Below are 25,306 nucleotides of genomic sequence, written 5' to 3'. Positions count from 1 at the left end.
GGTGTCAGTTTGGGAAAAATGAAGGGGACAAGTAGGAAGTGGATGACCATTGAATGTAGCGGGAGACGCATATGATTAAATTACATTATATACATGTATAAAGTTGTTATACTGAAATTAATTTGTACAATTACTACATGCTAACTTAACACCATATGAGGATTCCAATCTATAACAATTGACTGAATGATGGGAACTCTACTTCTTTGAGATAGTATTGCATTTATAATGACCTTTTATGAACCACTGCTTAGAGTCACTGTCTACAAACAAAAGATAGTGAAGCCCCCTCTCTTGAGGACAGCACAAATCCTCATTGGGGTTTGGATTGTACAGGATTGTGCTGGGAACCCAAGTACTTACCAAAGTTAATGATCTCTTTAGAATATCTTTTGTGTGTCCTCCATGAGACGTTGTGACAATGTAGGGAGAACAGAGCAAGGAAAGGACCATGAATCTCACCCAGGTCTGTCTTGGGAAAGTATTTCAAATGAATAGTTTATGTCAGTGGACATGAGAGAGCCTCAAATTATTAAACCAGCCTAACATCAAGAGTCACTGAAAGGGCTAGTGGAGTGGCTGAATTGTTAGGGCTCCTGCCTAGCAAACATGAAGTCCTGAGTTCAAACCCAATTGTCAGAAAAAAAACCCAAAAGAAACAAATATGAGTCTTTTAAAGGCAAAGACATTACACATAGTTTAAGATTTATCTACAGAAATGAATGGATACATCCATAATTGTGGTGACAACTATAATTAAGGTCAGAGATCCAATGAACCAGTGGGGATGAGAAGACCTAACATTTGATTGCCTCACCTAAGAATAGGTTAAGGTGAAAATAAAATTGGTATGTAAGCTATGCCGTGTTTGATGTCCAGCCAGTATGCCAGACCTAAGTTCTGGGAAAGGGAAAGAGTGGCACAAGCACAGTGGCTGATGATGGCAAATGGATCAGTAATACAAAGACACACACTTTATCTTCATTAGGAAATAAAATCCTTATAAAAACCACTACATAATGCGTCTCATAAGCTCTGCCTTTCTGAAACCACTCCCAATACAGGAGATTTAGTAGTCTTCCCCTCTCCTTAAATAAAATGCTGCTCTTTTCCTTACCCTGTTGCCTGTGACTGTCATTCTTTGATTCCATGAGACTTAGTTTCAGGCAACTACTATAGCACACCCGAGACCAAACACTTTAACAATTGTGACTTTTGTCGGTATTAAATGATCAGCTTGGGCTGGGTGCTGGTGGCTCATATAAGTAATCCTTGCTACTTGGGACGCTGCAATCAGGATGATTACAACTTGAGGCCAAGATAGGCAAATAAGTTACTGAGACCCCAGCAGAGAATGCACTGGGAGTGTGGCTGAAGCAGTAAAGCTTCATTCACGCTTTGGAGGCATGAATACCTAACCTCACACACCACCAAAAAGTCATCAGTGTTGGTGTGATGACCACATATAATGTGCAATAGACAGCACAGGGGTGAGGCCAAAGACTGTAAGCTGAAGTCATTCTTGGACCTGCAAACAGAGAACAATGAAGTTCCCCTTGGTGGTTTCTGCCCACTTGCCATCCTAGAGCTGCTGAGAACAGTTACAGAAGTAGTGACAGTGGGAAGTTGTTGACCACTTGAAAGACAGAGACCCACAAGGGTGTTCCTGTCATTTCTGAGATTTTATCTCTTAGTACCTTGGGACTGATTTCTGGAAAGTGTTCATTTTGGCAACCATCGAATCCAGGAATCAGACAACATATCAATAGGATTACAGATGTCTGAAGGTCAGGTATACAGAAAGACAGATATATGTAGTTTCATGTAAAAAGAACTTATGAATCTGGCAGTTTCTTTAGTTCAAACCTTAAGTATAACATGAAGAGTATTAAATGTGGAATGAGAAGAAAAAAAGCATACAGAATTCCTACGCAATTATAGCTAAGTTTTTGTTGCTAAAATTAGAAGATAACCATAAGACTTTATGAAAACTGCTGGTAACTGCAAAAAGAAAAAACCTTTAATACAGGCACAAATGATAAAGAAAAAACAAAGCATACAAGTAGGGAAAAGAAGGAACAAGACTATAATATTGAAAGGAAGAAGTAACTACATAACAGTCATTAGTAAATTCAAAGATGGTAGACTAGTGGCACCAGCCTTTCCACAGTATCTATGAGGCATAGAGGCAGAACGTGCTCAGCAGCAATGTTTCATGGTGGGTGAAAGTGGGAAGGCATTGAAGATTCAGTTGTCAACAGAATCATCTAAAAATTAGAAAATCTGATCGGCAGAGAGGGAGAAAAAGAAAGCTTAAGCATGGAATACTTACAGAGACAGAAGACAGACTTACAGAAAAGAAAGGAAGAACGTCAGAAAACATGCACTGCAGCTTCATAGAAAACAGAAAAAACAAAACAAAACACCTGCTTGTGTCATTATGTGCACTGACAGGGAAAGAGCTTTCCTGTATGGCATCAGGTAGGGTCCAAGAGGAAAAAAATAAGAGCCTCAGGAATAACAAACAATGGTCTCAATAGGCAGAAAATTTAGTCTTAGGACATCTTCAGTCTGCATAACAAATTGGCTCTGAGAAATTTTGCTCTTCTTCATATTCATTTGAACTACAGTACTGGGAGAACATTTTGGAAGTGAAGGGTTGCTGCATTTTCCTGCCTTAGGAAACTGCAGCAATGTCAGATGCTAACTTAGTGAGTGCTGCTCTGGAGTAATGGTCTAGGATGAAGGACTTCAGTAAGTGAAGAGCTCCATGTGGTGGGAAACTGGTCAGATGGCCAAAAGATAGAGGAAATCTCTTCCCACTTGGGTCATCAGTAGAGAAGATCATTGAGATCTCGGAAGGGAGAATGAACAGTTGCAAGTGATTATTTGTGGAAGTGAAATTGAAGGAAGTCATAAGGCTTGAGAATTAAGGATGTCAGGGCTGCATCTCCCCATAGGGCTTCCCGATCCCAAAATCAAGTATTTCTACCTAGGTGCTGGAAGCTAGTACAGGCACATGGAGAGCTTTGATTATGTCTTAACTGTTCTGACAACAGGACAACTCAGCGTAAACAGTCAGTTGTGTACACAAAGCATGCCTTCTGGTTGATAGGCACCACAAATGGGAAAGAAAAGTTAGCCAAATTACTTTCTTAAAAAAGGAATATGGAAGCATGTCCTCAGCAGACAGCACATACGGTTGCATTTCTACAAACAGTAAAGGGCATACAAGGAGAGGGTTGGGGATGTTTGGTACTTCTTGGTAAAAGAATTTCGCGAAGAAAAGAAAATAGGATAAGGAAGAGGCTTATTATGACAGAGAAGGAGTAGGCAACTGAATACAGGGGAGGGCTGCTGCTGATGTAATAGGAAGGTTGGGCAGGTTTATTTACACAAAGGAAAGCAAAAGAAAATAAAGGTGCACCCCTTAGCGGAAGGGTGGTAAAACTCAAGTAGGAATATTGTACTCGGCTTCTGAGAACTCCAGCACTTATTGTGGTCATTACGAATGGGGATGGTCATTCCCGGAAATATGGTTTATGTGTTTTCAACTATTATAGAATGAACAGCATGCTGGTGGCAGAAGCCTATTATCCTGGTTGTTAGACTGAATATTGGGCAGCCACATGAAACCTTCCTCATCCCAGGTGGCTTACTGGAAACTGTCAACCCGGTCCTTAAGAATAACATTCACCTTGAGCCACTCAAGAAATTTCCCACCCAGCCTCATAGAATGACCATATTATCTCGGGAGTGTCAGACGAAGCCCGATGTTTTGTGTTTTATAGGGGTGAGCTACATTGCTTAGGCTTTTTATTTTGAGATGGGATCTCACTAAGTGGCCCCAGTTGGAACTCAACTGGTCATCTTTTGGCCAGAGCCTCCACAGTAGCTGGGAGTCACTTCATCCACTTTTTTGTTATGCTGCCATCTGAATTCAGGCCTTGCACTTGGTAGGCAGTCTACCCCTTGAGCCACACTCCCGGTCTTTTGCTCACTGTGAAATATCACTATCCAGGTGCAGGAGCAGTGCAGGTATCTTGGAATGCTCTTGAGCCCTCCCTGCCATCGTCCATGCAGTTGCTCTCATTCATCATTTTCCTTATGTGCACTTGTAAATGGGCGGGGGCGTGACTAAAGTGGTCAAGTGCCTTCATAGCAAGCATAAGGCCGAGTGTAAATCCCAGCAAAACAGAAAACAAAAGTACCCAGTACAATGTTGAAATTTTTCATTTTGGACATGTGTGTGTGATAACAAATGAGAACAAAAATGAGATTCGGGGGCCTGGTTGTGTGGCTTAACTGTTAGGCCACATGCCTAGCGAGTGTGAGGTTCCAGTCCAAACACCACTATGCCCGATGTAGAAAAAGACATTGGTATGACTTCATTTAATTCCTTTAACACTCTTTGTGTGCTTTTTATTAACCTCTTTTCTCCCCAAAATTTTAAATATTTTTTCAATGCAGGTGTACATGTGATACATGCACAGATTATTCTCTTTTCATTCTCTCCCTCAGAATGAACACACTTAATTGTCAAATGAAGAGGTCTGCAGAGAGGCAGAGCTGTCTAAGGAGGTTCTCAGAACCCAAGTCATCTATGTGTTGGACTGGAACTGTGGCTCAAGTAGCAGGATACCTGCTTTGCAATTGTAAAGACCTAATTTGAAACCCAAATCCCACCAAATAAAAATTTGCAATCTTCTTTAAAGAAACCACAGAACATCAGATGATCTCTTCAAGGATGGCAAAAGAGAAGTGAATGAAATCATATTCATGGGTGCAAAGCAAAAAGGCACTTTTTTTGCAAAAATGTCAGCATGGTAGCATGTGCCTCTAGTTGCAGATACACAAAAGTATTGGTGGAGGTGCATATTTTGAGGCAGCAATGGGTAAAAATGGGAAACCATACCTGAAAAATTACTAAATTATCATGAAATGGCTAGGGCCCTGGCTCAGATCATTGTCTGCTTAGGAAGAGCAAAGCTCTTGTGTTTAATAGGCATTGCTGTCAAAATAAATAAAGGTAATACTATGCTGTGAATAGTCAGAACTGTGATATAAGGAAGCCCTGTCAACACAGAATATATTTAATTAGTTCAAACAAATTGGATGAAGTGTTTCTGGAATATGTGTGGTCACTAAGGGTATTTTGTTTTTCTTTTGTGGGGTTTTTGTTGTTGTTTTTTGAAGTGCTGGGACTTCATCATGAGATATTCCACCAGAATTTTTTTGTGTGTGTGTGATGGGATAAAGAAAGGGGCTCATAATCTATTTGGGGTTAGTTTTGAACCAAAACCCTATCAATCTCTGCTCAAGTAGCTAGGATAACAGGCATGGGCCATTGGCCCTTGGTTACAGAAATGGCTTTGATGGCAATGATTCTTTTGGGCAACAAAGAAATTTCAGTGACCATGGTGGTGGTTTTGGTGTAACCCATGCTGATGTTTGGTATAGTGGCAGTGGGGATGCCTACACTGAATTGGTAATCAAGGAAGAAATTTTAGCAGTGGTAAGAGACTGCCAAATTTGGCAGTTAAGACAATAAATTGTCAAATTTTGGACACATGCATTGGAGAAAATTGGAGGTAGAAATTCTGGCCCCTATGGTGCTTCAGAACAATATTCTGGAAAATCATAAAACGAAAGTTGCTGTGGTGGATCTAGAAAGAGCAATCTCTATGGAAGGGGCTGAAGGTTCTACTTATTGCCAAGAAATGAATTTTAGGAGGAAATGAGAACCAGAAAAGCAACACAGAAGGTACAGTTTATTATAAAATTGTGAGCTCAGCCTATAAAGTGATCCCAACTGCTAGAAGAACCACAAGTTGCACTTTCCTATTTTTTTCACCATTTGGGGAATGAACTTACGATCTTATGCATACTTGGTAAGTGCTTTATCACATGGATCATGAAACCTGTCCAGAAGACATATTTTAGGCAAGACTCATGTACATGAGAAAAAATTTGAGGGCTGTATATGTGACTTACTCTATTAACAGGTTCTTTACTTCTTGCCCTGTGGAAATTGTAAAGTGATCCATAGAACTGGTTCTCTTTGGACTTCTGTCATGTGTCCATTTTCTGTGAGTCTCATGACAAGCTATGATTTCAGACATCTGCCCACATTACTGCCTCCCTATAGAACATTGAAATCCACATGTATATTCATATATTTGCCCTTCTCACACTTACATGCATATATGCATATGCAAAGGGACTAGAATAAAACACAGGGAATTCTTGTTTTGTGGGGAGTGGGGCACTAGGATTTGATCTCACATCACACTTCCTGGGGAGGCACTTATTGCTTGAGCCCAGTCCATCAGCAATTTTTTGTGATGGTCCTTTTACCATGGTGTTTCATGAACAATTTAGCTGGAGGTGGCTTTGAGCTGCAATCCTTCACATCTGTGCCTCTTAATTTTCTAGGAATACAAGTATGAGACACTGGTTCTGGGATTCTTTTGTTGATGTTGTTACAAGCTGGGTCTGCACCACACTATTTTTTTTTTGTGATACTGGGGTTTGAACTTACCAGTGTGATATATTTCATGTATATTCGTATAATGGAATAAAGACATCTCAACATGGCTTACATGTATAACAACTTTGACTGTGAGTTATCTCATTATGGTAGAGGTGAATTGCACTTTCACATGCTAAAAGCTATAGGTTATCTCCTAAGTGTGGACTTTCATGGTTTGATGGTACCGGAATAAGTGAAGACTTCCCATCTTGCTTTCCTATATTTACTCTCAAACATAAGTTTGTTCATGTTTAAGATCACTGGAAATAAAATTAAAAAAAATTTCCCACATTACTTATATCCATAGAAATTCTCCCCTGTTATGAGTCCTACAAAGCTAGCACAAGTATGTGAATGCTTTTCCACATTTCCATATCCATAAGGATTGTCTCCAGTGTTGAGTTCTTTCATGACAAAAAAGGAACTGAGCACCTCTCCTGTGACTGTACCAAGAGACAATAGGAAGATTCTACTTGGTTACTTACAGACCATAGAATATTTACAACTGAACAAGACTATCGAAATACAACCCACATAAAGGATAATGGTTGGAGGTTAGCCCGGGCAAACTGTTCATAGGCCCTTGCTTCAAAATAACTAAAAGACAATGAACTGGATGGGTTGTGTGGCTTGAAGGTGGAGTCCCTTCCCTGCACACACAAAAGCTTAAGGCAAGTTTTCTCTTCATATCATCTTTGATTATATCTCTGGAGGAAAGCAAGTGACATGGCATGCTTTTGCTAACAAAAAGTTATACAAACTGGGCAGTCTCATGAGTGCAAGAATGGAGTTCCTTCCTTCCTTCCTTCCTTCATTGCTGAAAGGAAGCAGGATAAGTGAAGGCTTTCAGTCATTACTTCAATACACAGTTACGCTCCAACATGATACTTTGCATGTATTTCTTGGTAAAGGGAATGAAAGAAGACATTCCCATGTATGTTATGCTTGTAAGGTGTGGCACAGATTGTATTATTTCGTTTGTTTGGTGGTGAATGGAGTGAATACAGACAGCTTCATTTTGCTTACACCTATAGATTTTCTCTCCAGTGTGAGGACTTTCATGCTTGAGGTCATGGAAATGAGTAAAGACTTTCCACATTGCTTTCCTTATACAATTATTCTCTACTGTTAATTTTGTATATTTTGGAGCAGCACTGGACTGTGTGAAGGCTTAGTCACATGATGCACATGTATAATGTTCACTGTGTCATTTCAGAGGAGATTACTGTAAAAGGTGAAAGGATTCCCATATGGATTGATGGGGTTTCTGACGTCATTCATGTCTTTCAAGACTGGCATATGTGAATGTTTTACCACATTTTCCATGTCCCTAGTATTTATTTACATCATGAGTTCTTTCAGCTGCATGAAGGATACTAGAACTGAGGAATGCTTTCCGCATTGTTTACATCCATTGGGTTTGTCCTGTGTGAGTTTTTTGATGAGTATGACGGGATAGAGTGTAGATTGTCTCTCATTCCTTACACTCATAGTTTCTCTGCAGAGTGAGTTCACATTTGTTAATGTCACTGGAAATTGCTCATATCCATGGGTTTTCTCACTAGTGGAAATTCCTTTATGTCTTTTAAGTGTAGTGGGGCATGTGAACACTTTCTCCGCATTGCTTACATCCAAAAGGTTTCTCTCCATTGTGAGTTCTTTCACGGCTTCAAAGGTCACTGGGATGAGTGAAATTTTTTCCACATTGCTTACGTGCATAGGGTTTCTCTCCAGTGTCAGTTGATTCATGTATTTGAAGGTGATTGGAATGAGTGAAGTCTTTTCCACATTGCTCACATGCATAGGGTTTCTCCTCAGTGTGAGTTCTTCTATGTTTCTTAAGGTGACTGGAATGAGCAAAGGCTTTCCCACACTGGTTACATGCACAGTGTTTCTCTCTAGTGTGAATTCTTCTATGTTTCTGAAGGTAGCTGGAAGAAGTGTAGGCTTTCCCACATTGGTTACATCTATAGGGTTTCTCTCCAGTGTGAGTTCCTAGATGTCGTTGAAGGTGACTGGAACGAGTAAAACCTTTCCCACACTGCTTACATGCATAGGGTTTCCCTACAGTGTGAATCCTTTTATGTTTCTTAAGGTGACTGGAATGAGCAAAGGCTTTCCCACATTGGTTACATCCATAGGGTTTCTCTCCAGTGTGAATTCTTTGATGTAGTTGAAGGTGACTGGAATGAGTAAAAGCTTTCCCACACTGCTTACATACATAGGGTCTCTCCCCAGTGTGAATTCTTCTATGTTTCTGAAGGTAGCTGGAAGAAGTGAAGGCTTTCCCACATTGGTTACATTCATAGGGTTTCTCTCCAGTGTGAGTTCTTTCATGGATATGAAGCATATTGGAAGAAGTGTAGGCTTTCCCACATTGCTTACATCCATAGGGTTTCTCTCCAGTGTGAGTTCTTTCATGTCTTCGAAGGTTATTGGAATAAGTGAAGGCTTTCCCACATGGCTTACACGCATAGGGTCTCTCACCAGTGTGAGATCTTCTATGTTTTTTAAGGCTACTGGAATCAGTAAAGGCTTTCCCACATTGCTTACATCCATAGGGTTTCTTTCCAGTGTGAGTTCTTTCATGAATACGAAGCATCTTGGAAGAAGTGTAGGCTTTCCCACATTGCTTACATCCATAGGGTTTCTCTCTAATGCGAGTTGTTTGATGAATACGAAGGGTAGCATGTTGTGTGAAGGCTTTTCCACATTGCTTACATCCATGAGACTTCACTACATTGTTCGTCCTTTCATGGACTACAAGAGTCTTGCAATCAGCATAGATTTTCCCATAAGCATTATATGTATTACTTTTACATGGTGTTATTCTAAGCGGAGTTCCCTTGCTTACAATGTTCTCTAGAGTCTGTTGAAAGGATTCTCCACATTGAATATGCTCTTTATGTTCATCCAGGCTCTCTAACACTTCAGGTCTATAAAAAAGAGACAGATTACCATTGTTATCCTCTTAATGATTTATTAACACAAGTGATGGTTTTATTCCTGTAAGGATTTATGAACACAAATGTACTAAATGTTCTGGAGCTGGACCTGAGGACAGCTATTATCAAAACACTGGTGTTCATATCTGTTTCCATAATATTATTTCCATGTTAGGTGTTTGACAACACTGAATGAGTTTTACTACACTGAAATACACTTAAAGTGCTTACTGAGATGCCTTGGATCAAAAGTATGTTGGATGGTGAAATACAAAAATGAACATGAGGAGATAGGGTGAAAAATTTATCAGTCTAGCCAGGGCACATGATATTCCCACTCTGATGGAATTTGACATAATATAGTTAAATAAGTTTGTGAAAAGATGGGGTTATTTTTATATATTGAGCAATTGGACGATGTCTCTTGTGACTTCTTGGAAAAAAAGATGTTATGAATGATGTCACATGTCAGATTTTTGAATTTTCTGATTCTGGATGCTTAACTTATTTTTTCAATGTTGGAGAAACATTTCACTGATTTCAGCAATTTAGAACTGGAAGGTGGGATCTCATTTCCTTGGTTTTCAAACTTCTTGTTATGCCACATCTGATATTCATTGTTTTGGTTATGAGTAGAAATTACCTCATATTTCTTCTGGGATTCCTGAAGTTCTCTTCAAAATTTACATTTTCTGCTTTTGTTTGTGAGATATAGACAGAGAGAAATCATTAGTATTTAATCAAAATTTTAAAAAAATTTGAGATCTCAGCTATTTTTATAGCATAATATGATCTTGCATGTATATTAACCATTCCTGTCCCTTTCTAAACACCCAATGAGGCAACAACACCAATCAGCCAAAACAGCAGTGCATATTTGAATAAGGTAATGATGCCACATTTACCTATGGAGTACAGGTTGCTGTAGGTTTCCAGCATCACTTCCCGGTAGAGCTTCTTTTGGGAAGGATCCAAGAAGCCCCACTCTTCCAGGGTGAAGTTCACAGCAACATCCTCAAAGGTCAGGGGCTCCTAATATGTCCCACACACATTTGTGAGAAGAATGGTGAGTGTCACAGCAGTGGAAACAATCTCTGTGTAATAAACTCACATGCTGATGTGGTCTCTGCATATTCAATGCATTTCATTTTTATCACACTCTCATTCTCCATCGATACTCACAGGTACATCATAGTAATTTTGACATTATGTTCAAAGCTGAACATAGTCACAAAAATTACATGTTAAACACTGGGATTGTAGCAATCTACTAACAAATTCCTTCTACTTAGTCCCCATTAGAGCAATATCAGATGAAAAAGAGACTGCCTGAATAATGTTATAAATGCATGAGTAAAAGTTTCTTGTCTACAGTTATTGTAGAACTGCTAATGGGACGAACCTCACCAAACTAAATATAAACTGTAAAAAGGGCAGAGTGTCCTGAAGCAATTTATTCCAACAATATCCTATTGTATATATAGTATTTATGATTATTTCCACATTTCTGCAATGTTCACCATAAGGAGTCAGTAGTAAGACAATCTGAAAAACACTCCTGGTGAATAATAGTTGATATGATAAATAATATCTAATATCTCTTATCAACAATTTTTTTTGAAACTGAGCTCCTCCATAGTTACTGTATCAAGAGAGGACATTTGGAAGTTTCTATCTGGTTTCCTACAGACCAACCCAAATTCAAAGCTAAATAAGACTCATGAAGGATCATTCAAATAAAATTAGTTTTTGCTTTAGCATGTAAAAGCAAAATGTGGGGAGCAGAAATGTGGCATGTTCCCCTAGAAATAGATGGATTTCAACACATCATCACATCATACTAGATGTATATACAATTTTGTAATTTCAAAAATATACTTTCAAACTCATGAACAAAACTACTTTTCAAAGTGTAATAGGTGTAATAAATTCCAAAAAGCAATTAAAAATAATTGGAAGAAGTGATACTTTGAACCACTTGTGGAGGCCTAATATTGTAATTCCACCAGAACAATCACAGATAAAACATTGGACTCATCTACAGAGGAAGTACCACTGTCAAAAAAGGCTTTTATATGGAATATATCTAATACTTTTTCAAATTCTAAATTGTCTAAAATAGTAGAAAACAACTTAGTGGATAAGATGAAAAAAGTAGGGAAAGGATTAAGGTAGTAGCCATCAACTGTAGTCATGTGTTTACAGACACTTTTTAGTTACATCTACCAGGGCATCTAGATACCTCCTGTGCATGGATGTGCAGATCTTTCCATGTACTTCAGAATTAGTCTGATTATTTCACTGAACAGTTTCCTATACCTTTTATCAGTTGTTGTACATCACCTTTAATGTCAAAAATTTATGTTCATTTAATGAATTTCCAAAGGTCTCAAAAGTTGTGGTCCTCTGAACATCAGAACGTGACACAATAATCAAAATTTAAAACTTTTACTAAATACATACTGATACTCTCAAAGGCACAAAAGCATTACAGTACCAGCAGAAACCCAAAGTTTTCATTGTGTTAGATTCTATGAATGAAAATGCAAACAACTGAAAACTTACAAAAGCAAAATAATCTTGGTAATATGAGTGGTTAAGACCACAACCACATCACCCTTCATGTTCCCATTATACTTAGATGCCCAAAAAGGGCAGCATACGCTTCTGATTCTTCCATGTCCTACCTCAAATTCTTCAGCCTCTCTTCTCTGAGGTTCAAATTCACAGTACTTTAGGGCTATTTTCTGTACAGTACTTGTTTTTTCCATGCATACAGCTGGTGCAATCACATTGTAACATTTCTATAATGAAATTCTCTGAAGAGGCTTAAGATAAAGACACATTTAGGCAGTGTCCTGAAAAAAGGTATCATGATTTTGGAAGTTTGTTTAGGTAAGAAACGTAAACTGACTCAGGGTAAGAGTTCCCTGCTGCCAAATACAACAGGGTTGAAGGAGCGGTCATTTCAGTCATTGAAGGAGAGGGACCAGAGGATGGCAAAATCCCAAAGCTACATCCTTACCTGCTCTTAACTCAACACAGAGACTTACGGTCCCTGTGGTGTATCCAAGTAGGCTGGGCAAAGCTATGGAAGATGTATAATACTACAATAGGCATTTTATTGCAGCCTTGGATAAAGCAGTCTTCAATGCTGAGGTAGATAAAGGTTTGGCCTTAGTCCATCTTGATTCCTATGTAAAATATCGCTGGCATGTAACTCTTATTTCTGCATGTATGTAATTAATGCATTCCCTGTGTTGGCACATTTTAACTTGCTTGGCTGAAAATGAGTAGACTGTGTAATGAAGAGTCAAGAACTCTAGACCATGAAGCCAATTTTCTCTTTCCAACTCCCTGACCTATGACATCAAGCCCTCTTTCTGTTCCTGGTACAGGGCTGCATACAAAAGATGAAGATGTTCTTCACTGCGAGAAGAGCCTGAAACAAAATGGCAACTACTCTTACAATTAAAATAATCTTAACATGGCATGAAAATGTGAGAGCATTAATCCCAGTGAGTAAAGGTAAATTTTAGTCACATTCAGAATACTCAAATGCTGTATAAGAGAGTGTAAACATTTTTTTAACTTCAGGGCTGGGAGTGTGGCTCAAGTGCTAGGGTGCCTCCCTAGCAAATGTGAGGCCTGGATTTCAAAGTCAGGTACCACCAAAGGAAATTTCCAGTCAATGAAGTATCCCAGAGTACATTGGAAAGGCAGGGGAACAAACAGAGTAGTGAGTTCTGCATTAAAAGTGAGAACTACAGCAAGAAAACAATCTACCTGCCTCTGATAAATAAACCAAGGCACAAGGAAGCTATGGAACAGTGATTCATCAAACCTGCACTCAGAGGTCTCAGCTCAAGCCCACAGCACCCCACACACTAAAGGGAAGAAGATTCCTAAACCAAGGATTCTGCCAGCCTTAGGCACTGAGCATGGAGCCCCCACAATAATCCTCAAAGGGTGGGTCTTGCTTCTCTACAGTGAGGGCCAATTAACTGACCACTTGCCCTCAACAGTGCAAGCTCCTTGATAATTTTACATCTCTTGGATCTCTGACATTTTTCCTCCTCATTCTTCTCTTGCTATTGTCATGATCCCAGATTTTAGGGCTCAGGCAGTCTGAATTGTGGTGGTTCTATGTTGTAGGATCTCGAAAGTAGGTCACTTACACACACACACACACACACACAAACACACCCCTAAAGTCAGCATGTCTACACATCATAGCACTTCAAGATGGGGGGAAATTCAAAAGCTTTCTTTCTTCTCTAGGACTAACCTGCCCTGTCAGAGGGTTCACTTTCAAGCCAAAGTGACACACTGAACTTAATGTTTATGATAAATTAGGTTCCTCCTATGGTTTCAGGCCACAGGGACCAAGCCGATCACTGCCAACACTGAAATCAGGTACAGACTCTGGATGGAATTGGGGCCCTGGTAGTGCTACTAAAGCTTCCTGTTCCAAAGGCCTTCCTCCCATGATTCCAGTTTCCCGCTCATCAGTTCCTCCTCCTGTGAATCCAGGCTTCCACCCTGACGTCCTGCATTCAGTTGAAATCACTCAGGTGCCACAGCTGACACATCAGAGACCTTGCTCAGCAGCAGACAATAGAGAAATATCAAGGATGGCCCGAGGCCATGTAAGTGGCCTGGAACTTCTATCAGTGGTCCTCCTCATTCAGTTTGTGTTGACATGATACAAACTCTAGGATTAACTACTGACACAAGGCCTGGCCCCAAGATTTGGACGGCTGAACAGGATCCTTTATGTGACTGTGTGGAGCACAAAAAACAGAATTCAGCAGCAGCCTTCCTAGCACATGCTTCCTCCAGTACAATTGACATGGTCCAGGCTGACACATAATTTCAGTACTTTTCCTGACCATCAAGACCTGTTAACAGTTTCCTATCATTCTTGTGGCACATTACTTAATCCTCCTGGAAATGAGAGATGTGTGCCCAGAGAATCCCAGATTCAATGTTGGATGGTGAAAACTTAGGCAAGGAGTGGAGACTAGAGCAGGACAGGACACAGGAAGTAGATGGAGGGCTGTTGTCCTCACTCAGGAGTTTGCATTAATGGAGAATATTAAGGCTTGCTCACACATTACATTTCAATCTATCCATTTTCAGTCAAGGAAGTAAAACATACCAACAATGGAACACAACATTTACTGTATGATCAAGGAAGCCAAAGGATTTATCTCAGTGATCCCATTAATCTCCTCTCCCTATAAGAATCCTTTCTCAAATCAGAGCTTAATATTCACTAGAAGGAACATCTCCTATTAGTCACTTTAAGCCAGTGACATAAGGACAGTATCAAATGCATAAGTCCTTTTTCCAGAATACCTTCATGTGGCTTTATATGCATAGCCCCTCAGAAATTTTCTTCATGTATTTGTGTATTTTTGTACATAGGGAAAGCAACCAGCCCACTTGTTTCACCTTCCTCTGCTCTGATAGCCTCATAAAGAAATTGTATATGGAATGAGTCGATGAATGAAGGGAGGAATACATGAACAGGTGAATGCTGGAAAGAGAAGATGAACAGAAAGTACAAGGGAGTGGAAAGGAGTCACTTGACTGACCAAGACCATCACATGTGACAAGGGTTCTACATGCACTGAAAATGATATCATTGAATACTGATTGTTTTCCAAAGCAGAAACTGAGGAGCAATAAAACTGTAATAGTTGTCTGACTGACAAAGCTGTCTCCACACTTCCAATATTGAAGACAAAAAGGGAGACTGTTATCACATAGACAGGAAAAGAGGCAACCATGTTTTAGAAAATCACATGTGATGCCAAGGTCATTAATGGGACAGTGAAGACCTATTATGGAAATTCTCTCAGATTATTTCTTTGCTCTGAGCCTCACTTTCTCTGTCTGGAAGATGAGTGAGGCTCAGAACATGACCACTCTGAGATGTGAGCTGATGATACACAGGATTCTCTTTTGAATCATGTTTCCAGAGACTATAATCTGGCTCTGGTGAGGAAAGTTGAGATTGGTTATGGCAAGAAAGAGATATTCCTTCGCCCTAATATTGTCTTTACCTCTTCTCAGAAAGGGGAAGAGACAGGGAAACCAGTAGCAGCCATAATTCTGATGATGGTGTCTGGACGCCCAACCTTTGACACTAGAATTACACCTGTAGGGTGGACCCAAAAAGAAGTACTTCCCTGAATAAGAGCAGAGCTGCTGAATGGGGGTCATCAGACCATTTCTCCAGTAGATTTCTCAGTCCTTCCAGTCTCTGGCCTCCAAGTACCAGAAGCATCAATAAAGGTAAGTCAATGGAGCTTATTATTCATTGACTGACAGACTATCTGCCCTCTCTCAGGTTTTCTCCAGATTTCTCCTGAGAAAAGGAAACACACTATTGAACATTCAGGAGGTAAATTTTATCAAACCCACACAAATCCATACCAAAGCCAATATTCACCTTCAAGGAAATTAGTGTCATAGAATGACACAGGCCACTTATTCCAACCACAAAGTACTTTCTATGTGCCAGACACCCAGTCTTTTCCCTGGCTGGCTCTGGTGTATAACTAATCAATCTGTGTGGCTTGCCAGGCCCTTTACAGTGTAGCTTCAGTCCTAATAGTTTTTAGTGGTACTGGGGTTTGAGCTCAGGGCGTCATACTTCCTAGATAGGCACTCTTATCAGTTGAGCCACTGCTTCAACCCTGGTTAGTGCTGATGTGGTCTTGGGAACTATTTGCCTGGGCTGGCTTTCAGCTGTGACCCTCCTGATCTCTGCCTCCAAGTAGCTAGGATTGCAGGTGTGAGCCACCGGTTCCTGACTTCAGTGCACATTTTGAAAGTTTCTTCTCTCCATCCTCAGCACACCTGCATAGATTTGCTCAAGCTCTTGACTGGTAGAACTGCTGTTGAAACATGGTTGGAGAAATGCTTCTTTTTCTTCAGTGTCCTCCAGATAATAAGCTGCACCTTCAATCAACCTTGCCAATCTGTCAAACATTCTCTCCTACATTCTTGTATGATCTTGGCCTCTCATTTCCTCAGGCAGTCAAAAATTATGAATCTATGGTTATTTGATATGGAAATACTATAGGTGTTAACAGTCAGCAGTGTGGTAGTTCCACGGGATTTTCTAGTCTAAGCTTCACATGGTTCAGTTTGAGAAGATATTCTGCATACAGGTATGACTGGGTGGTCAGACAGACAGCATCAAGGGATGGTGATGGCTGAAGTAATTTTTAAAGTGTATGTAATTCTGATTCAGGTGAGGCAGGATGTGGATGAAAGAATTCTAGGTAGAAGAGACACAAACTGCAAAGATTCAGGCTGACAGAATTATGCTAAGTTTTGTGGATGCCCAGTGAGGCCTAGTCAGCAGAAAAAGGCTTATGAAGGAGTTCTAGGACACACAGACAGGTAGGAGGGAAGAACTTTCCATACCATGAAAGCAACTTGAAGAGTTTGTTCTGAGGCAGTGGGAATCGTTAAATTGTTTTGCACAGACAAGCTGTGTAATATTCCATTGTGTGAGCACATTCAGATATTCCAGGCAGTGGGGCCACCTTTCTCTACCAGGATACTAATGGCATTTGCAGTTTCAGCTTCTCTTCTCACCAAGGAACTTCTTTTTGTGTTTTTATCCTAGCTAGATTCCTGTCACCTCTTTCTTCATTCTCTATGTTTTTCCTCTCTTTCTCTCCTTGGAATGTAGCTTCTTGCCTGTTACTTTTACTTTCTCTTCCCATAACTGAATCTTACCAAAAACATTCCATCTATTTCTTTACAACATACTTTATTATGGATAATGTGCACAAAAAATGAGCTTGTGACGGAAACAGCAGTTTCTCTATTTGCTCTCACTTGTATGTTGCAATGTTACTCACAGTCACAGATCAGACAGTAAAAAAGAAAGCAACACTGATCACAGTATTACATATCCCATCACCAACAGAGGTCAAACCATAGGATGGCAATCAGGCAGGGGAAGACATTTTTAAGACTTTGTTGCAAGAAAACACAGATAGATGGTGTAACAGTGCACATTGTTAAGGTCACCAGCAGAGACTGGGATGTGAGGTTTAAACTGATAGGGCATAAGAAGCAAAAGGACATTCAAAGGCATATTCCTCACACAACTATAGGGTTAGGGAACAGACTACTCATGCAGGGAGCAAGTATCTTAAGGCAGCATGGAAAACACCCTGCCTAGGGAGCTTAGCAGGGAAGCAATGGAGAAGAGGTGGGTTATCAAGAGTCTCTTTGGAGCCTTTGGTAGGCTTCTCTCCACATTGTGCAAACAGAAAAGGAGTACTAAATGTTATATATGCTCATCATCATGACAAAATAGAAGCACATACATGTACTTCAGATTCCTGAATGAAGGAATCTGAAGACACCCCATACATCAAGGACAAAAGGCAAGAAACTGAAAGTTAACAACTTTTTCACAATCAGACAATTAAGATGAAAATCAATGCATTGTGTTTAAACTGAAGAGAATAGAGGCACTCCAGAGAAGCATTAACTTCCTTCACCAGAAATCCAGAAGAAAGGTCACAGAAAACAAAGTGAAGGAAAGCTGAAGGCAGGGAGTAATCAACTTTGAAAGGCAAAATAACAGGGAACTGGCTTTAGCAGAATCAGTTAATTTCATCTACCAAAAACCCTACCAGCACTTCTCAGTGACATTCAGAGAAGAATCCCTGCCTGTTTTGATACTGGGGATTTCACACTCATATATGCATTTGCAAATTATAAAGTCTTGTAAAAGTCCTGTCTTGGGGAAGAATATACTTCCCAAAGTCATCCTTGGAATTAGCTACAGTTAAAAGTTCAAGAGAAAGTGACAACATACTTCAATATCACTAGCTCCATACTAGATAAAAATAATCACATGTGGTGATGTCTGTCTTTCTAGTATTAAAATCTCCTCTCTGTACAATGAAATAAATCACAATATATCTGAAAGATTAAAAAAATGTGGCTTGTCAATGGAAAAGAATGAGAATGTGGATTTCTGAGGTCTCAGGCAGTGGACACATTTCACAACAGATTTCTCAAAGAGCCTAAAGAAGAATCAAAGCGTTGTAAGCAAACATACTGAAGAAACAGGAAACTGGACAAACTTCATATGAAGAAGATAGTATCACGTCCACTCTCTACACACAAGGAACAAATAACAACACATATGAAGAGATGGAGAACTATGGATTGTCAACGGAAAAGAATTGGAAGAGCTCCTCAAACTGCTTTTCCTGAAAACCATGGACTCCTTACCCAGCATGCAAATTAATTAAATACAGGAAAAACATCATATCTTGTCATTTTGAATCTGTCTTTGCTCTGAGCTATTCACTCTGCAGTCATCTTGCATTTCCCTTGGAATCTAGGAAGGACAAGACAGATAACACGTTCATAAAATGGAACCAAATGTACCCCCAACAGAAGACCCTTCATTGGATGGACCATCCTCCAGGTGACAATGCCAGAATCCCTCCCAAATCTACTTCTGAGTTAATACCAAATAGACCACCTGTGACTGGAACCATTTAAGGTTGCATGGCTTTCCTCCCTGCCCCCAGTTCTTTGTCTGTTTAAATCTGTGTCTCATATCTGTAGTCTGTGGATGGCAGAAGATGAGCTGAGTACTTACTCTGCCTCTTCCCACAGCATATACCCAACCGTGTATTAATTCTCCTTTCCCGGCCTTCACCAGGCTTCTTTATTTGACACTTAACGGTGATTGGCTGGACCTGGAATGTGGAAACTAAGGAATGTGGGCCTTGGGTCCAAAATTCTACTTTCAGAATGAGAATATGCATTTCTGGAAAATCTCAGGCATGCACTCATTTGACAAAATCTCTCTGTCAAAAGGAGACTCAAAGGATTGTAGGCAAGCATGTTGAAGAAACATCAATGAGGAAACACATGTACAAAGAAAATACATACTTAGAAATGATCAAAATTAATATATAGACATTCTGAAGGTGCATATACAACAAGTTCAATCAAATGGTCACTGTAGAAGCTCAATGGCAGACTAGAAGAACAAAGAATCAACATGAAAATAATTGAAATCATACAGCCAGAAGAGAAAAATATTTTAAAGTTCACAGAATGTATCACCAGTATCTGAGTTATGGAAACTGTTGTAAGGAGTTCTCTAAACAGAAACAAGACCATAAACTAAGAACTTAGAACACATCAAGAAAACACTGTTAGGAAATAAAATGGATGAACAAAAACTCTACTTTCTTCCTCAATACTGGTATTCAGGGAAAAAGATTGCTTAAAGTCATTGAAAGTAAACTATGGACTAGGCGATCATGCCTTATAATATGAACAATTTGTAAGTACAGTTATATGCAGGTTGAGGAACAATAGTGGGAACATGCCAATATACCTGTCCTCCCCAGGAAGCAGCACATCTTTATTTGAAATGCATTTAGCTACTTGGAAAATAATTTTACATGGATAGGAAATTACTAAGAATTTTAAAAATGTTTGGCATCATAAAGGAGGATAGAAAATGTGATAACATAACGAATTAATAAAGGCCCACACCTGTCAAACTGGCTCAAATGGCATAGTGTTTGCCTGAGCAATCACAAGACCCTGAATAATAAGTAAGCAAATAAGTAGATAAAGGATTTCAGTAAGAGTGTACTATACGAGTTAACGCACAACACATCATTTTGAAGAATTTACTATAACCATCCAAACTTCCAATTAAAAGGAGACACCATTTAAATGGAATAAAGAAAAGGCAAAAGAAAGATGGGCAGGGAGGGAGGGATGAGATGGGGAAAGAGTAATATAAAAGAACAAGTAGGAAAAATGCTCAACATTACAGGTCATCAGTACAGTGCAAGCAACAGCATAAAAAGAAGTTAACTCTAAATGGAAACATGTAATAAATTAGAACATTCTGTGTATTTCGCAAACCACAGAATAAGGAAACATCCAACAAGTTCAGGTGACTGCATATACTATTAAAACTTCCTAGTAAATTTAAATTATCCATGATCTACACAGCACCAATCCCCCAACCTCTTCCCTAAAAGAATATTCTTTTGACAGTGAAAAACACTAGGGCAAATTTCCATACTTAAAATGAGCAAAATCTTTTGGGTATCCTCACAACTAGGAATATGGTTTATGGGTTTGAGCCTTTGTTAATGATCAATTGCACCAGAAACTGTTGTCATACACCTATCTTGAGGTGAATGGAACAGTCAGAATGATCTTGTGATAGCCTGTGACCTTAGTGAGCTATTTGATCTTTGTCAATGTTTGTTGACATGTTTTAACTACAATGCTTATTTTCACAAACCTTCTGATCTTCTACCATTTTAGGTTTGCTTAGGATATCTGAATGGTTTATGCCTAACTGCTACCTATGAACTCTGTTCACTGTGTACTTTCCTTCATGAACCATGCTTTACTTTTGCTCAACTCCAGTGCCTTGCCTGAATTCATCTCACACAAGACATAAGGACCAAGAATGGACACTCGGGTAACATTACCAGACATTCCCCAAAGAGCCCAAATGTTATGACCTGAACTGTATTTCTTTGCCATCACTTCTGATAACAAATATGTGGTGGTGTCAACATCAACCACCTTTCAAATACCGACTGAGTGTCCTACCACTCAACTCTGACACCATCCAGACTTAGCACAGTCCCTGCAACTTCTGGGCATCAGTGTGAAACAGACAAGAAGTCATAGCACATTTGCTATGCCTTCTTCCCCTTCCTAAGGTTATAGAAATGTACCACCCTGAAACAAGTCATTAGAAAAAATTCAAAAGCTGCCAAATACACTTCTATTGACTTAGAAATTCCAAGGATTTCTGAATCTCTGTGCTAGAAACAGGTACAATGAAGAAAAATTTTAATTTATACTACAAAACCATATCACCTCCCAAATACACAAACTTTTTGCCCCATCAGAAAAAATATAAAGGTGTCTTTCTCTTAGCCTGGGCCTCCCAGACTTGTCTTCTTTGGCACAAATTACACTCTCTCTAACCAAGTACTTGAAGGCAAAAGGAAAGTGGTGGAAGATTTATTCTAAATGTTGTAACCCTCAGAAATAGCTGTGATTAACCCTCACTTCCAATCAAAATGATTGTGCTAGAAAACGAGCTACACTCTTCCCATTATCCCCTTTGTAAACTCAGACATTCCCCAACACACTTTCCAAATGCCCTTTTTCTGCTTCAAAAATGATTATGTGAAGGAACTGGGGCAAACGTCTTTTAAGTGATGTGTAAAGAGTTGTAATGTAAATTTTGATAAACCTCAGCCTGAGTCAGCACACAAACCACACTCTATTATCAGTATAAGATCACGAAGAACCAGGATCCCTACGGTTCTAATCCTAGCTGCTCAGGAGGTAGAGATGCTCAGGAAGATCGAAATTCAAATCTGGGCTACCAAATACTTCTTGAGACCCTATCTTGAAAAAGCCCATCACATAGAAGAACTGCAGCGTTACTCAGGGTGTCAGAGCAAACGTGAGATCCTGAATTCAAATCCCAGAGCAGCCATAAAAACAAAAAAAGACCACGGTTATTATACCACTGGTAGCTCCTTCCTGTAAACTTAGGTATAACAGTCAAGGTCAGCTCAGAAAAATAGTTTACAAGACCCCATCTCCAAAATAACCAGAGCAAAACAGATTGGAGATATGGCTCAAGCAACTGAGCACCTGCTCTGTAAATGCAAACTTCTGAGTTCAAACCTCAATGCCCAAAAATAAAACATGAAAACAAGGAAACAAACGAGACAAAGATAATCACAGGAGAAAACTGACTTTCCAAACTCCGTGTCTGTTTGCTCCAAAATTCTTTCTTCTCCTGTTTTCTCCTCTCTTTGAGACCAACTCGCCTTCCTTGAGATGCCTCCAGCTTACTTTTGGCGGCTTTCCTCCCAGAGTAATTCCCTTACAGTCTTGGTCTAAGTTCATCACCATTTCATGATAAAACAATATTTTAGAAACCTATGGACAATTAACACGTAAGCTAGGAAGAGCAAAAAGTGTTCCCTCCAAACAGGAACCAAGCACACGCACATGAGGAGCTGCATTTCCAGTGATGCAGGCAATGTGCGGGATTCATGGAAATCTAGGGACTTGTGGCAGTGCTGAGAAGCACTGGATGAGGGGACACGGCAGAGTTTAGCCCATGCTGCCCTTGAACCTGAAGGACACAAGGGGAAGCCAGGTCCCAGTAAGGAGTAATGGGGACCCTGCAAAGGAGCGCCCTGTCCCGGCACAAACTCCATAAAAACTCATGAGAATCCCCAGCCACCTCAGTCCTGGCTAGGGATTTGCAAGGCAGAAACTCCCAGCAGAGCTGTGTGATGGCATGAAGTCCCTCACAGGGACGAAGGACGGAGTTCAAGGCTTTAGAGCCTCCAGGCTGCAGCGGACCTAAGGCCCCGACCACGAGACCAGGGCGCAGACTCCGGAAGGGACAGGGCCCCAAACCACGGCAGCTTCTGGATCCAAAATTCCCTCCTCCCGGACTGCAGATGCCCAGCCGCCCTCTCACCATTTCCCGCTCTGACGCATCCAGGTGGCCTCCCTGTGGTCCTGTGGTCAGAAGATTTCACACGGCTGCTGAGCTGTGTAGCCTGAGCAATGTCCCTCCAGCAGGCGCATGGCAAATATGGCGATGATGAGGAAGGCATCGTGAATCGCCTAACACCGTCGCTCCTCATTGGACGGGAGGTGCAGGCGATTGAACAGCCGCTCTGATTGGCTACTGGACACAGTCCCACCCCCAAGCCCTTGAGTGATGGGAAGTGGAGTGGGGAGGGGATGCTAAACTGGTGAGGTGAAAAAGAGACTCCAGCAGCCCTTGCCAGTCAGGCTTCCTTTGTTGGAGGTATATTTTACTGTCAGACAATCACATTCAGCAGAACTTGTCCTTGCCCTCTGGACCCAGCACCTTCCTCTTTTCATACTCACTGTGACCTTCTTGCTTCCTCCTCCTGAAAATGGGACAACTGCTTTACTCAGAGAATTCTACACTCAGTGTTCCGGATAGAAAAATCATCATGTCTGTTAGGGAGGGGAGACTCGGGTAGGCTAGGACAGAGGAAGTCGATGTAGGGCTGATGGTCAAACTCTGGAAACTGGAAGGAAGCAGATGGCCAGGGATTTCTCACACCTCATGTTTCAGTCTATTCATTTGCACCCAAGAAAATCAAAACACATTGCCAAAAAAGTAATTTACTTATTTCATGTATGGACCCCACCTCCAAAAGAACCAGATAAAATAGACTGCAGATGTGGTTCAAGAAGTGGAGCCCCTGCTCTGTAAATGCTAAGCTATGAGTTGAAACTTCAGTCACCAAAATAAAACAAGGTAACAAGACGAAGAAGATCACAGGAGAAAACTAATTTTTCCAATCTCCATGTCTGTCTACATCCAAATTCTTTCTTTGTTTTCTTCTCTATTTGAGAGGAAATCACCTTTCTGCCTTGACATGCCTTCATATGTTACTTTTGGAGCTTTCCCTCTACAGTAATACTCTTAAAGTCAGGGTTTAAGTTAATGAACATTTCATTATAAAACAATATCCTAGAAACAATCTGTGGACAATTAACAGTTAAGTCAGGAATGGCAAAAAGTGTCCCCTCCACAAGAAGCCAACCACGTGCACGTGTAGATTCTCATTTCCAATGAATCTGGCAGTGTGTGGGATTCATGGAAATTTAGGGACTTGTGGCAGGGCTGAGAAGCACTGGATTGAGGGGACACGGCATAGAGTTTAGCCCATGCTGCCTGTGAACCTGAAGGACTTAAAGGGAAGCCAGGTCAGAATAAGGCATTAGGGGGACACTGCACAGGAGCTCCCTGTCCTGGCACAAACTCCATAAGTACTCAGTGGTATCTGCAGCCACCTCAGTTAGCCAGATAGGGATTTGCAGACAGAAACTCCCAGCAGGGCTGTGGGCTGGGATAAAGTGCCCTCACAGGGACATAGGAATGAGTTCAAGGACCCCAGTCCACCACCAACAACCAGATGGCAGCAGACCTAGGGCCCCAACAGTGTGATCAGGGCACAGACTCTGGAAGGAACAGGGCCCAGTCAAAACCACTGCTGCTTCAGGACCCAACAGTCCCTCCAACCAACTCTGCAGATGCCCAGCTGCCCTCTCACCATTTCCCGCTTCTGACGTGTCCAGGTGACCTCCCTGTGGTCCTGCAGTCAGAAGATTTCACACAGCTGCTGGAGCTGTGTAGCCTGACAATACTCCCAGGAGCAGACCCAGGGCAAATGTGGGGGAAATGCTGTAGGCAACATGGCCTTCTACCACTGTCTGCAGAATAACTAATATCACACCTGGAAACACCAGTCCCTGGCTTAAGTTCTCATTTAATTGTGCTTTCCCTGTATTGAATTTTGTTACCACTCTTATGATATCAAGTATATTTTTTACTATTTTTCATTTGTTATGGTCTTTCACTTTGCAAAGTATATTTGCAGTTGATGTTAATGCAGTTTGTTTTGTGTGTGTGTGGGTGTGTGTGTGTTACTATGGGTTTAGCCCAAGACTTTTTAATTGCTAGGCAAGCTTTCTAGTAGTGAGCTATATCCCTGTGTCTTTTTATTTTGACACGGAATCTCACTACATAACCCTGACTGTCATCCAATGGATAATCTTTGTGCAACATCTTCCCCAGGGGCTGGGATTTTCATTGTGTAGCAACACAACTGAGTCTTTCATTCACATTTTTGTGATTCTGACGTTTGGACTTTGGTCTAGCACTCCCTCAGCAGGCACATCAATGGCCTGCAGTACATATTCA

The 25,306-nt window shown here is 40.6% G+C and overlaps 1 protein-coding gene across 1 annotated transcript; it reads right to left on the bottom strand.

Moving 5' to 3' along the window:
- Positions 1-227: 227 nt before the first annotated feature.
- Positions 228-23,172, bottom strand: LOC109678774 (uncharacterized). Its single transcript, XM_074053665.1, has 4 exons — positions 23,039-23,172; positions 10,383-10,509; positions 10,121-10,172; positions 228-9,468 (listed from the first exon to the last, which is right to left on the bottom strand). The coding sequence occupies exons 1-4, from the start codon at positions 23,039-23,041 to the stop codon at positions 8,202-8,204; spliced, it is 1,449 nt and encodes a 482-aa protein (XP_073909766.1). The 5' UTR covers positions 23,042-23,172; the 3' UTR covers positions 228-8,201.
- Positions 23,173-25,306: the final 2,134 nt, after the last annotated feature.

Source organism: Castor canadensis, chromosome 14, assembly GCF_047511655.1.
Source record: "Castor canadensis chromosome 14, mCasCan1.hap1v2, whole genome shotgun sequence".
NCBI classification, from domain to species: Eukaryota; Metazoa; Chordata; class Mammalia; order Rodentia; family Castoridae; genus Castor; species Castor canadensis.
The sequence above is the reverse complement of the archived record's forward strand: the minus strand, read 5'-3'. Positions and strand labels throughout refer to the sequence as shown.